This window comes from Pelophylax lessonae (genome assembly GCF_965119305.1).
Source record: "Pelophylax lessonae genome assembly, chromosome: 3".
Classification (NCBI taxonomy): Eukaryota; Metazoa; Chordata; class Amphibia; order Anura; family Ranidae; genus Pelophylax; species Pelophylax lessonae.
Window position 1 is genome coordinate 57,809,890 of NC_138770.1, and position 15,533 is coordinate 57,825,422.

At 46.6% G+C, this 15,533-nt stretch overlaps 1 protein-coding gene across 1 annotated transcript in view; it reads left to right on the forward strand.

Moving 5' to 3' along the window:
* The window catches only part of LOC309550071 (uncharacterized protein), an 83,211-nt gene that overhangs the window by 23,348 nt on the left and 44,330 nt on the right, over positions 1–15,533 (forward strand). Inside the window, exon 3 of the mRNA XM_082250537.1 lies at positions 9,322–9,385. Within this exon, the coding sequence (XP_082106663.1) occupies positions 9,322–9,385 (64 nt within the window). The remainder of the gene's footprint in view (positions 1–9,321; positions 9,386–15,533) is intronic.

Sequence of the window (15,533 nt, forward strand, 5' to 3'; positions counted from 1 at the left end):
TCCCCACAACCCTGGCCGGTGGTTGTGGGGGTCTGCGGGCAGGGGGCTCATCAGAATCTGGAAGCCCCCTTTAACAAGGGGGCCCCCCAGATCCCGGACCCCTCCCTATGTGAATGGGTATGGGGTACACTGTACCCCTACCCATTCACCCCATAAAAGACAGTGTGTGTAAATAACGACAGGAGACGTTTTAGAACGTTTATTAAAAATCTTCATCCCGTCTTCTCCCTCTCCGGTCTTCTGCTCTTTTGCTGTCCTCACTTCTTGTCTTCTCCTCTCTTCTGCTCTTTTGCTGTCCGCTCTTGTCTTGTTTTCTCCTCTCCTGTCTTCTGGTCTTCTGCTCTTTTGCTGTCGGCTCTTCTTCTTTCTCCGGTCCGACGACGACGACGTCTCAGGCGATTATGCCGGTCTCCGGTCTCTGCAGCTTATTATATAGCCATTAGGGGTGTGGCCGCCAGATGACGTCATCGGGAGACCCAGCCCCCTTATGTCACAGATGACGTCATCTGTGACATAAGGGGGCGCGGTCTCCCGATGACATCATCTGGCGGCCACACCCCTAATGGCTATATAATAAGCTGCAGAGACTAAGCTTCCAGATTCTGATGAGCCCCCTGCCCGCAGACCCCCACAACCACCGGCCAGGGTTGTGGGGATGAGGCCCTTGTCCTCATCAACATGGGGGCAAGGTGCTTTGAGGTGGGGGGTGCAGAGCCCCCCCCTGCCCCAAAGCACCCATACCCCCCCATGTTGAGGGCGTGTGGCCTGGTATGATCCAGGGGGGGTGGGGCCGCTCGCTCGTCCCCTCCCCTTTCCTGGCATGCCGGGCTGCATGCTCGGATAAGGGTCTGGTGTGGATTTTGGGGGGGACCCCACGCCGTTTTTTCGGCGTGGGGCTACCCTCAAATTCCATACCAGTCCCGAAGGGCCTGGTTTGGAACCTGGGGGGGAACCCCACGCTGTTTTTTTCCCCATTTTGGCGTGGAGTTCCCCCTCAAGATTCTCACAGTGCAGGTCGCGCCCCAAGTCGGATCACCCTGATCCGACCTGCGTTGCGACTTCCATTCAAATCAATAGGCTCCCATAGGGAATCATTGATTTTGAATGGAGGCAGAAAAAATGCTGCTAACAGCTACTGTGGCCAAACATGCAATAACGCTAGTGGAAAAAGCTACCGAAAGCACGTTTTTACAGCTGCTGTTTCCCGGCGTCAAGTAAACAGCTTTGGAGCACGTTTTTATGACGCCCTGTGTACATGGAGCCTTATGCAGCATTTTAGAGGGGGATTACTTGAATAAGCAGACCTTCCCACTGAGACAGAAGGTCTGCTTTCACTGGAGGCAATATAGGAGATGTAGGCTGCTGGAGAGGTAAGTAGAATACCTTTTCCATTAGAATGAACTGCTTTGGGAAATTTCATGGGAGTGAGCAAGTCTTTACGTTCCGCCAATTTGGTGGAGTTTTTCTTTGAGGGGCATTGATATGCTCTGGGTAAAGTTCTTTGTCAACAGCAGGGTTGTCAAACTAAATTTCTTTGTGGGCCACATCAGCAGTCTGGTTGTCCTCAACAGCCAGTTATATCTGTAAGACTATGTATCTACTCCTTTATTATTTAGGAGTGAGTTACCTACAGAGTGCAGAGTTCAGGAGTATGCTATGTTCAGGGTGCAGAGTTCAGAGGTGTGCTATGCGCAGCGTGCAAAGTTCAGGAGTGTATTATGTACAGAGTGCAAAGTTTAGGAGTGCACTATGTACAGAGTACAGAGTTCAAGGGTACGCTATGTACAGAGTGTAGGGTTTAGGGGATTGCTATGCACAGCTTTCAGAGTTCAACGTTCATGAGTGCATAATGTAGAGAGTGCAGGGTTTAGAAGTGTCCTATGTAGAGAGTGCAGGGTTAAGGGGTGTGCTATGTACAGAGTGCAGATTTTAGGGGTGTGCTATGCACAGCATGCAGAGTTCAGGAGTGCATTATGTACAGAGTGCAGGGTTGAGGGGTGTGCTATGTACAGAGTGCAGGGTTTAGGGGTGTGCTATGCACAGCGTGCTAAGCTCAGGTGTGTGTTACATACATAGTGCAGAGTTCAGGATTGTGCTATATACAGAATGTAGGGTTTCAGGGTGCACTATATACAGAATGTAGGGTTTAGGGGTGCGCTATGTACAAAGTGTAGGGTTTCAGGGTGCGCTATATACAGAGTGTAGGGTTTAGGGGTGCGCTATTTACAGAGTGCAGGGTTTAGGGGTGCGCTATGCACAATGTGCAACACCAAACCCCCCACTCCCCTAAAGCTTTCTTGCATCTCTACTCTCTCCTACCTCTCCCCATGTAGACGGCTCTCTCAACTATCTGTGTATTTGGTTTTGTTTTACCTCCCTGTGTAGGTGGCATTGCCTTGCAGAAAGATGGCTCTCAGTTTAACATTCTGGAGAGCTGTCCAGGCCCTGCCCTGCCATGAGTTCCGCCACAATCCAGCTGCAAAACTGGGTGTGAGGGCCACACAACAAAGCCTGGTGGGCTGGATTAGACCCACGGGCCTTGTGTTTGACATATGTGGTCTTCAGGATTCCAGTGTATTGAAACGTCGAAGAAGCAAACCATTTGCTGCAAACCATCAGCTAGGCTACAGTCTGTAGGTATATCAGGATCCAGTCTGTTTTTCTACTTCAAAGGCCATCCCAAGACCGCTAACCCAATCCCCCCCCAACCGCGCTGATTGCATGTAACCAGAACTCTCAGTCTGACATTCCGCTGGGCAGAAAACTTCATCCCTTAGAGATCGCTTATTGATGAAATGTTCCCGGGAGGAGGCCCAACCTCTGAAGAAGTAAAAGAGAAAAAAAAAACTTTTTTGCTTGAGTTTTAGCACAGCAATCCATCAGTTTGAATTGCAATAAGTTATTGCAAATGTACCGTGCAAAAACAATGATGCCACATAGACAGGCATCCATTACTGCCCTGGGCTGCTAAACCTTAATCTAATAGCACCTTATTATGGTGGCAGTGAAATGCGCTAGGAATTTATGATGTGGAGTGTTGTGTGTCCCAGATACAGTTTAACTCTATAGGCTGAGCATAGCTCCGTGCTTTAGGATCTAAAAATAAAATGCACAGTACGGGGACTATGTTTGGAAATTGCACAGTAATCCCAGAGCAACCAGGCCTATATTAAGGCACCATAATTCAGATATTTGCAAATAGTACGCCATACGGACAAATGCCCGTAAGATTTACGGTGCTTGTACTAGAAAAAAGAGATGGCACCTTCTGCTACTATGATATACAGGGCCAGTGCTTCCACTAGGCAAACTATGCAGCCGCCTAGGGCGCATTGCCACCTAGGGGCGCAGCCATGAGTTGGCACTCTCTCTGTCCATCATTAATGATCCTTGTGAGCTGAGGGCAGAGGCGGCAGTGGGCGAGGAAGAAGGGGCAGAGGAAGATGATAGGTGTCTGGGGCAGTGGCAGAACTACCAGGCCTTGGCTTTCCACTGCTGTTTGGGGGGGCCCCAATAGACAGGAAGTCAGACCACTGGAGTGCTGCCTGTATGATGATCCTCTTCGGCTGGAGCTGAGTGGCCTAAACCCCGAGCAGGAAGTGATACTCTGCACTGAGCTGGTGGGCTGAACCTGAGTCTGAGCTCGGCACTGACTGCTGCTTCTCCATCCACCACGAGCCGGTTGGAGCCTTGGTGAGCACTGTGGTCCAGGAGAGGAGCGTCCTGGGAAAAGGAATCACGGTGAAGGAGGGCAGAGTGCGGACCACTCTCTTCATACTGCCCAGTGGGTGTCCCCAGAACAGGGGATCGGGGTCTCGGGGTGTGACATGGAGGATCCCTGGTGTGAAAGGGAATCGGGGTCACCAGGTTTGCCATGGTGAATCGGAGTCACCAGGTGTGACATGGGGGATAGGGGTCACTGGGTGTAACAGGGGTTCGGGGTCACCATGTGTGCCCTGAGAAATTGGGGTCCCTTTGTGTGCCATGGGGGATTGATGTCCCCAGGTGTGTCCCGTAAAAACATCAGGGTCTCTCCGAGTGACATGGAGGAACATCAGGGGCCCCTGGTGTGACATAGAGGAACATCGGGGTCAGTGGGTATGACAGCATGACATTGAGGAATATTGGGGTCCCAGGATGTGACATGGAAAAACATCAGGGTCCCTGGGTGTGACATAGGACATAAGGACATGAAGGAATATAGGGGTCACTGGGTATGACAGCATAACATGGAGGAACCATCAGATCAGGGTCACTGGGTATTACATAGAGTTGTTTTTAACCCTTTCCCTTTTTATTTTTTTTTTTGGGGGGGGGGGGGGGACGCAAGTAGCTGGTCTTGCCTAGGGCATAAAATAGTCTAGCACCGGCCCTGATGACATACCTGGGGAAGACTGAAATGTGGAGGCATCTATTGTACCTCCTGCCCAGCATTCCTGAAGGTGGAGACAGATAGTGTAAGGGCAAGGAGTGGCATGAGTGCCGTAGTAGCTGGTTTGTGATGTCCACTCCATAGATGGGTAGGGCGGGTTGTCGCAGTCCTCAGAACAAGATGCAGAAGCGGCTTTACACCAGAGCAGGAGATGGAAGCAGGACCAGGAGAAAGGCGGCAGTCAGCAACAACTGGCATCAGCAGGCAAAGCAAGTCCAAACACCAGGCCAAGGTCAGTAACAGCCTGGCAAAGCAGTACAGAATGAGCAGGCAAAGACGAGTCCAGGAAACAGGCCAAGGTCAGTGTAGTCAGGTAAGCAGAGTTGGAGCAGAAGTGAAGTCCAAAGGCATGCCAGGTCATGATGTAAGCAGGTACAGCGGATCAAGTCTCAGGAACAAGCTAAAGACCATTTGGCAACTGCTCATAGTGATAGACCAGTTTAAATTGGTCACTGGGCTCCAAGTGTGCATGCCAATTGGTACGTGCACGTGTGCGCACTTGCGCAAGTATATGTGCGCGACAAACTGGCACAGTATATCCAACGTTGCCCCTTTGCTCTGAAAAATGAGCATGTGTGCAAAGCACACACGCATGAGCACGAGTACAAGTCAGCACTGGTTTTCTGGCTCTTGGAATCTGGTTTACCTTACAGCTACCATATGTCTGTAGAAGTTCCACCATCATATGAAGATTTGTCTCACAAGTAACACCAACCAAAGTTTCAAGGCAAATGGGGCATCACTGCCCTGAGAAGAAGGCCCTTTGTGACCTCAAAAGATTGGTTGGTGATACTTTTTATAAAGTCATTGTGCATAAAAAAGTATCAACAGCCATTAAGTACAAGTGATACAAAGACAAAGTGTAGGGTAAGGGCACAGGAGTGTAGTTCCAGAGTTTGGCGATGAGTTATTACCATAGCTAGGTATGAGGGTAGAACCCCTTGGATTGAGTAGGCAGTGTTTTCAACTAGATAGCCATTAGAGGTCCCAGGAGCAGCAGTAAGTTATGACTCTAGGAAGTGCCAGCCCTATGCCTGCCAGTGTAGGGCATCTTGCAAAGACTATATCTCAGCCCTACTTCCCAAGTGTCCAATGGGGTCATTAGAATGGTTAGTAACTGGAAGACCAAGCAACTGCAAAGATGTAGTCTGTGAGGCTCTATCCATTTTAGCTTCCCCTTAGGGCAGCGGTCTCCAAACTGCGGCCCTGTGCTTGCCTTTATCTGGCCCTTCCACTGACACAAACTGAAAGGCACAATTCCTCCCAGTGCCACCAAGGATGGGCACAATTCCTCCCAGTGCCACCAATGATGGGCACAATTCCTCCCAGTGCCACCAATGATGGGCACAATTCCTCCCAGTGCCACCAATGATGGGCACAATTCCTCCCAGTGCCACCAATGATGGGCACAATTCCTCCCAGTGACACCAATGATGGGCACAATTCCTCCCAGTGACACCAATGATGGGCACAATTCCTCCCAGTGACACCAATGATGGGCACAATTCCTCCCAGTGACACCAATGAGGGGGCAAAATTCCTTCCATTGACACCAATGAGGGGGCAAAATTCCTTCCATTGACACCAATGATGGGGTACTATTCCTCCAACTGACACTAACAATGGGGTACTATTCCTTCCACTGACAACAATTATGGGGTACTATTCCTCTAAATGACACCAACAATGGGGTACTATTCCTCCCAACTGACACCAACAATGGGGTACTATTCCTCCAACTGACACCAACAATGGGGTACTATTCCTCCAACTGACACCAACGATGGGGTACTATTCCTCCCACTGACACCAACAATGGGGTACTATTTCTTCCACTGACACCAACGATGGGGCACTATTCCTCCAACTGACACCAACAATGGGGTGCTATTTCTTCCACTGACACCACCGATGGGGCACTAATCTGCCCACTGACACCAAAGATAGGGCATTGTTTATTCCAACTGGACGCCAGGACATTTTCTACTTGCACTGGCTCTACTCCGGCCCCCCTTAAATCTGAAGGACCGTAAACTGGCCGTTTGTTTAGTAAGTTTGAAGACCCCTGCCTTAAGGGAAACAAGGGAGTATGATGTATGACTTATTGGGGCCCAGTGCTGCTGTTAGAAATCACGGGGCCCGGTACAACCCCCCACCCCCGAAGATTTCAATATTTTCACCAAAACAATACACTACAATCATTATTGGCAAGCACAAACATAAAAAAAAACTTACAAAATTTCTACTAAATCTAAAAGCTAAAACTGAATTTTTTTAATACTGTTCTGTACGTGAATAAGGTCATGGGGGTTCATTCACATGGGTACTGTGGTCTGTACAGTGTGAATCAGCATTTTTATTTTTTATATGTGACTATTGATATCCTATGTTACCCTCTGGGGATGCAGCAGCTCTATGAACACAGCCACAGCTTCTAATTTGACAGGCGTGTGAATGCAAGTGCACAGCCCCAAACACAGACAGTATGCATTCGGGGCCACTCACTGTACCTGCACACCTGTCAAATTAGGACCTGTGGCTGTGTTTATGCTGCCACTGCATCCCCACAGAGTAACAGTCAGCAAAAAAATCGCTCATTCACACTGTATGGGCCAAAGAACCCATGTGAATGGGTCCTTAATTTTTTACAATGTTTTTTACAATATAAAAAAATTTTACAGAGTGCAGGGTTTAGGGGTGTGCTCTGCAGTGCATGCAAAGTTCAGGAGTGCATTATACACAGAGTGCAAAGTTTAGAAGTGAACTATGTACAGAATGCAGAGTTCAAGGGTGCGCTATGTACAGAGTGTAGGGTTTAGGGGTGTGCTATGCACAGCTTGCAGAGTTCAGGTGTGCATTATGTACAGAGTGCAGGGTTTAGAAGTGTGCCATGTACAGAGTGCAAGGTTTAGGGGTGCACTATGCAGTGCATGTAGAGTTCAGGAGTGTATTTTATACAGAGTGCAAAGTTTTTAAAAGTGCACTATGTACAGAGTGCAGAGTTCAAGGGTGCGCTATGTGCAGAGTGTAGGGTTTAGGGGTGTGCTATGCACAGTTTGCAGAGTTCAGGTGTGCATTATATACAGAGTGCAGGGTTTAGGGGTGTGCTATGTACAAAGTGCTGGGTTTAAGGGTGCGCTATGTACAGAGTGCAGATTGTAGGGGGTGCTATGCACAGCTTGCAGAGTTCAGGTGTGCATTATGTACAGAGTGCAGGGTTAAGGGGTGTGCTATGTACAAAGTGCTGGGTTTAAGGGTGCGCTATGTACAGAGTGCAGATTTTAGGGGGTGCTATGCACAGCTTGCAGAGTTCAGGTGTGCATTATGTACAGAGTGCAGGGTTTAGGGGTGTGCTATTTACAAAGTGCTGGGTTTAAGGGTGCACTATGTACAGAGTGCAGATTTTAGGGAGTGCTATGCACAGCTTGCAGAGTTCAGGTGTGCATTATGTACAGAGTGCAGGGTTTAGGGGTGTGCTATGTACAAATTGCTGGGTTTAAGGGCGTGCTATGTACAGAGTGCAGATTTTAGGGGGTGCTATGCACAGCTTGCAGAGTTCAGGTGTGCATTATGTACAGAGTGCAGGGTTTAGGGGAGTGCTATTTACAAAGTGCTGGGTTTAAGGATGCACTATGTACAGAGTGCAGATTTTAGGGGGTGCTATGCACAGCTTGCAGAGTTCAGGTGTGCATTATGTACAGAGTGCAGGGTTTAGGGGTGTGCTATGTACAAATTGCTGGGTTTAAGGGCGTGCTATGTACAGAGTGCAGATTTTAGGGGGTGCTATGCACAGCTTGCAGAGTTCAGGTGTGCATTATGTACAGAGTGCAGGGTTTAGGGGTGTGCTATTTACAAAGTGCTGGGTTTAAGGGCGTGCTATGTACAGAGTGCAGATTTTAGGGGGTGCTATGCACAGCTTGCAGAGTTCAGGTGTGCATTATGTACAGAGTGCAGGGTTTAGGGGTGTGCTATGTACAAATTGCTGGGTTTAAGGGCGTGCTATGTACAGAGTGCAGATTTTAGGGGGTGCTATGCACAGCTTGCAGAGTTCAGGTGTGCATTATGTACAGAGTGCAGGGTTTAGGGGTGTGCTATTTACAAAGTGCTGGGTTTAAGGGCGTGCTATGTACAGAGTGCAGATTTTAGGGGGTGCTATGCACAGCTTGCAGAGTTCAGGTGTGCATTTTGTACAGAGTGCTGGGTTTAGGAGTGAACTATGTACAGAATGCAGATTTAAGTGGAAATCCTCTTCCCCTTACTCTCTCCCAGCACAAATCCCCTTAAATCACCCTTCCTAGCACACACCCCAAATCACCCCAGGATAAATACCCCCCCCCCCCCAACACAAATTGCCCCTCCTAGAACAAATCTTACCCCCGCTTCCCCCAAAATTCCCCCTCCAGCACAAATCTCCCCACATCCTTCCTTCCACACAGCTCGAAACTCCTCCCAGTTCTATCCTCCTCCCCAGCTCAATGCTGACAGTAGTAGTAATGCATCTGTCAATACTTCTGTCAGATTGTAGCGGCAAGAAGCCTCCACGTGGTGCCTCCCACCTCCCATGATACCACCATGCCCAGGGCAGCCACCCCTCCTGCCCACCCCTAGTCCCTGGCCCTGTCCTCCTCTATGGGTTGCCCTGTTTCATGATATGAAGTTTCATGGGTTTCCAGATCAGACTTACCATATAAAGATGACCTTTGATGGCTTGTGTAGCCGAGCCTTGTTTGGTGTAGATGAGCATTTGTCCTCTCTTTGGACACCCAAGTCCTTCTGAGATCTGGTTGTGTGACGCAGGCAAAGCAGGTCAAACATCTATGTGCGAAGTCCCTAGAAATGCTGTGATTTACTAAATTCTCTGATTCTACATCCTTTTCTTTTCATTCTAGACAAGCCTTAAGGAATCTTCGATACAAAAAACCAAGGGGACAAATAATGGAGCTATTCCTTCAGGTAAGCAAATATACATTATGTCATGCTTTATTCCTGTCAAACTAGATCTTTTTAGATGGAATGGGGAAAAGTCGAATATTCACAAAGGTTTTTTCCACAGGGACAGTTTCCCTCACTTCCTGTGACAACTGTTTAAGGTATGGAGGGAATGGTTGTCACCAGGACAGGAAGCCACAGACAGCAGTAAAAAATAATGTCAGAATATATAATTAAAGCTGGCCATAGATGGATTCACATTTGTCCAATTCAGCAATGAAGGATGGATTTTCAATCAGTGTGGGGCCATCTCTGCTGGACAGAAGTTGACCGTTTGATCGACTAATGTCAAGGGAACAAGCTGGGAAATTTTTACAGAATTCGATGTCCTGATTATAGGAGGATTCCTTCATCCACCTCACTTGTATTTTGTTTTCTTCTTCTCATTCAGCCCGTTTCAGGTTTTTAGGCAAATCTGAGGACCACACCTATTGGTTTTTTACCAAAAAACTTTATTACCTATGCCCACATTTTAAAAATGACACTAATATGATTCTAATACAAACAAGCATCCATCTCCTGTCTGATCAATGTTTATGAACAATGTTACTTTGTATCTCTCTATCTCCCGTCTGATCAATGTTTTATAAACAATGTTACTTTGTATCTCTTTATCTCCTGTCTGATCAATGTTTATAAACAATGTTACTTTGTATCTCTCTATCTCCCGTCTGATCAATGTTTTATAAACAATGTTACTTTGTATCTCTTTATCTCCTGTCTGATCAATGTTTATAAACAATGTTACTTTGTATCTCTCTATCTCCTGTCTGATCAATGTTTATAAACCATGTTACTTTGTATCTCTCTATCTCCTGTCTGTTCAATGTTCATAAACAATGTTACTTTGTATCCCTCTATCTCCCGTCTGATCAATGTTTATAAACAATGTTACTTTGTATCTCTCTATCTCCTGTCTGATCAATGTTTATAAACCATGTTACTTTGTATCTCTCTATCTCCTGTCTGATCAATGTTTATAAACCATGTTACTTTGTATCTCTCTATCTCCCGTCTGATCAATGTTTATAAACAATGTTATTTTGTATCCCTCTATCTCCGTCTGATCAATGTTTATAAACAATGTTACTTTGTATCTCTCTATCTCAGTCTGATCAATGTTTATAAACAATGTTACTTTGTATCTCTCTATCTCCTGTCTGATCAATGTTTATAAACAATGTTACTTTGTATCTCCTGTCTGATCAATGTTTATAAACAATGTTACTTTGTATCTCTCTATCTCCCGTCTGTTCAATGTTCATAAACAATGTTACTTTGTATCTCTCTATCTCCCGTCTGATCAATGTTTATAAACAACGCTACCTTGTATCTCTCTATCTCCCGTCTGATCAATGTTTATAAACAATGTTACTTTGTATCTCTCTATCTCCCGTCTGTTCAATGTTTATAAACAATGTTACTTTGTATCTCTCTATCTCCCGTCTGATCAATGTTTATAAACAACGCTACCTTGTATCTCTCTATCTCCCGTCTGATCAATGTTTATAAACAATGTTATTTTGTATCCCTCTATCTCCGTCTGATCAATGTTTATAAACAATGTTACTTTGTATCTCTCTATCTCCCGTCTGATCAATGTTTATAAACAATGTTACTTTGTATCTCTCTGTCTCCTTTCTGATCAATGTTTATAAACAATGTTACTTTGTATCTCTCTATCTCTTGTCTGATCAATGTTTATAAACAATGTTATTTTGTAGCTCTCTGCCCTGGTTCACACCAGTGCGGCTTTGAAATTGTGCTACTTCAGCACAATTTCAAAGCTGCACATCCATGTGATTTGCACTGCCAATTTCATTGCGGCTTGTGACTTCCTTAACAGAAGTCAATGCAAGTCGCAATAAAATTGATAAAAAGTACTGCAGGAACCTTTTTCATAATTGATGCGTCATGAGTTGTGGTGACGAGAAAAGTTCCACTAACAACTATGAGGTGTGACTTGTCATACGATTTGGACAGTGTTAATTTTGACATCGAATTTTGATTTAGTTTTAGTCCCATTTTAGTCATCTGCAATTGTTTTAGTCTAATTTTAGTTGACTAAAACCTCCAGTACATTTTAGTCCAATAAAATCGTTTTAGTCAACTAAATAGTGCTCTGGATGGTGGTCAGAGGAGGCTTGTAATGTTGCACAGTGCTGGATGGGCGTCTCGGGTATGACTGGGTTGGACTGTAATGCATAGGGCTCTGGATGCCGGTGGTCATTCTATCTGTATCCTCATTACAACTCTGCACCCCCACCCTGTATTACACTTGAATCTGTTATACCAGATGCTGCACCCCTGTATCTCCCATTTCTCCACATTCTGGATCCCCCATAATTCCACACTGTGTATTCTCTACATCCCCCATTACTCCACACTCTGTTCTCATCACCCCTTATTACTCCACATTCCGTATTGCCTGCACCTGATTTCTCCGAACTCTGTGTTCCCTAGACCCTAAATTTACTATAGACTCTGTATTTCATACAATCCCCCTTACTCTACACTCCCTAGACCCCCCCAACATTCCATACTCTGTATTCCCTGCACCCCCATTACTCCACACTCTGTGCTCCCTAGACCCTCTATTACTCCACACACTTTATTTCTTGCACCCCCCCCCCCTCGTTACTCCGCACTCAGTATTCCCTGCACCCACCATTACTTCACACTCTGTACTCCCCAAGCCCCCCTATTACTCCACACTCTATATACCCTAACCCCCCCCCCTTTACTCCCCACTCTGTATTCCCTAGACCCCCCCCCCCATTACTCCACACTCTGTGCTAACAAGATCCTCCATTACTCCACACTCTTTATTTCCTTGTCCCCCCCCCCCTTTACTCCGCACTCAGTATTCCCTGCACCCACCATTACTTCACACTCTGTACTCCCCAGGCCCCCCTATTACTCCACACTCTATATACCCTAACCCCTCCCCTTTACTCCATACTCTGTATTCCCTAAACCCCCCCCCCCCCCCATTACATCACACTCTGTACTACCGAGATCCTCCATTACTACACACTCTATATTCCCTGGACCCCCCCCCTTACTCCACACTCTGTGCTCCCTAGACCCCCCATTATTCCACACTCTGTATACCCTGAAACTCCCCCTCCCCCCGCATCCTCCATTTCCCGGCACTCGGAACCCCTCTGCATCTTCCAATTTGTCTCACTCTGCACCCTCTACATCACCAGACACACAGAACATTTTTGGGCTCTTCCCATCTTTGGGATTTAGAGTGAAGCTTCACTTGGACGGGTTGTGTCCGCTGGCCATCAAGCCCCCTTTAGTAGTGTAGCACTGCCCCCTTGAGGACTGCCAGATTTGACAATTATGGGTCCCCCTGAGTTACCATTAGCAACCTTGACATGCACAGTCTCTCACTTTTCCTCTTTAGCTCATCCAATAATCAGTCCAGGGGTATGTAGTTGTTTTTGGGTGTTGTTATAAATTAAGGTTGAGAGAAGGGAATAGTGGTATACTCCAAACTAACTATGCACAATACTGGGGGACTTCTATCTCTTGGTACAGCCCGGCTGTTGATCCACCTTGCCACTGAAGTGAATTTAGATTTAAGTCTCTTTCCTAAGATGACCTGATAAACTAAGGTTATCTGCAGGACACTCTACTCAGTATCCTCTTTCTTGACTGCCGACACCCGTCCACTGACTATCCTACTCTTCGGGTGGCCCCCCTCAGGTCAGGTCTCTAGACACGAGCCCCTATACTAACAATACTGTTTTTCTAGGGTCTCCAGTGTCTCCCCCTCAGTCAGCTCTCCTGAACCTCTGGATTCAGCTCCATTCCTCTGGCCCTCAGGATGACCTCCTGAGCCCACGTGCCATTGCTACATAGGAGGAGGCAGTCACCCCTCCCTCTGGGACTCTGCTCTCCAGCCAAAGACCCTACAGCACATGTGCTCCTGTTTTTTTTACAGTATCCCAGAATGCACTGAGGCAACCTGCCCCTGCCAATCACCAGGAATGTACCAAAGCCTATGCATCCATTTGTCAGGTTTCCTCCTACTGTTCAACATGCCTCCCTATTGGACCAATGTGAAACACTCTCTGGACATAATGAATCACATACTGAGCACAATGAGCAGACCTCACTAAAAGATCCTGCTCTCTAATAGGCAGAGAGCAATATAGATTTTCCTGCTGCTCCTCTGATAGGCAGACAGAGCCAAAACTATACTTTCTCTCTAGCACCTACCTAGGAGGGTGCTACAGTAGCATTGTCATTACAACCTTTGCATGGCTCAGAGCAGATCCTCCAGAGTTTCAATGCAGTGAGCTCCACCTGGCCATGCCCCTTACCTGCTGAATGCGGGGGATGACGGCCCCTTTCACACAGGCGGACCGTTCAGATCCGCCTGTCCGTTTTTTTGGCGGATCTGAACGGTCACCCCATGCATCTCTATGGGGCATCGGATGTCAGTGGAGACATGTCCGCTGACATCCAATCCGATCCGTCAAATCTGGACGGATGGAAACCCTATTTTCCATCCTTCCAGCGGATCGAATCGTATGGGATCGGATGAGAACGATTCCCCCATAGAGATGCATGGGGACGTGACAGCTGTGTCTCCGCACAGAGCGCGGAGAATAGCTGTCATCCTCCTGCTCAGCGGGGGATTGGCGGATCGATTCCCCGCAGAGATAAACGGAGTCCGTCTGATGGACGGACTGTGTGAAAGAGACCTAGGGTGTTGTAGTCAGGGATGAGAAGCAGAGAAAAAGGGAACGTGGGTTTGGGAAGTTGGTGGACTGTTAGCTGACCCCCCTGCAGCCCCTACTGACCTGATACTGGCTGTACTCCTCAGCAGCACTGGGATGGGAAAAAATAGAAGAAAAAAAGGTGAAAACAGGATTTTATAATAAAAAAAAAAAACAAATAAATATTAACATGGCAATTATTTACAAATCACAGAACTTTAACAAAATAAATATCATCCAGTTGGAGTTTAGATCTACTTTATGGGGCATATACTGTATATAAAGCAGTGAATCTGACATTCGCCAAATGTCAGGTGAATCTTCCAGGTGTACACATGTTTTAAATGACAGTAATTGATTTACCACCCCTCAATGTTTGGTGAAAGTCACACGTACTGCTTTATCAATATTTCCCTTATATGTATCTCCTAATCTGTTTAATCCATCATCTAGTTAACCACTTGACGAATGCCCTCTGCAGATTTACTGCGGCAGGCAGCCGCTCCTGGGCAAAGCGAAGTAGCTCTACATTGCTCGCTCTCAGGTGGCTAGGGAGGCAAGCGCGTGCCAGCGGCGGCATGCTCCCGCCCCCGATCGTCAGCTGGGGAGCCAGTGCTTGTGTCAGGCGGCTCTGACACCGGCGATCTCCCCCCCCCCCCCCCCCGCTGACAGAGAAGGACGGTCAGCTGATGTAAACACAGCCGTCCGTCCTTCTCCCTGAGATGATCACAGAGACCTGCTATATAAGATCGCATGTCTCAATGGTCATCTCACAAGCCACGCCCCCCCACAGTTAGAATCACTCCCCTAGGCTTATGTTTAACCCCTTTATCACCAACACTGTTAACCCCTTCCCTGCCAGTGTCATTATTACAGTAACAGTGCATATTTTTAGCACTGATTACTGTAGTAATGTCAATGGTCCCCCCAAAAGTGTCACAAATGTTAGTTAGGGGTCCGATCTGTCCTCTGCAATGTCGCAGTCCTGCTAAAAATCGCAGATCGCCACCATTACTAGTAAAAAAAAAAAAACAATAAAAATGACAAATCTTTCCCGTAGTAAATAGACGCAATAACTTTTGCGCAAACCAATCAAAATACGCTTATTGCGATTTTTTTTTTTTTTTTTTTTTTTTTACCAAAAATATGTAGCAGAAAACAAATTGGCCTAAAATGTTAAAAAAATTAGATTTTTACATTTTTTTGGGAATGTTATATAGCGGAATGTGAAAAAAATTGTTTTTTTTTTTTAATTGTTGCACTTTTTTGTTTATAGCGCAAAAAATAAAAATCGCACAGATGATCAAATACCACCAAAAAAAAGGACGTCAATTTTATTTAGGTACAGTGTCGCACGACTGCGCAATTGTCCGTTA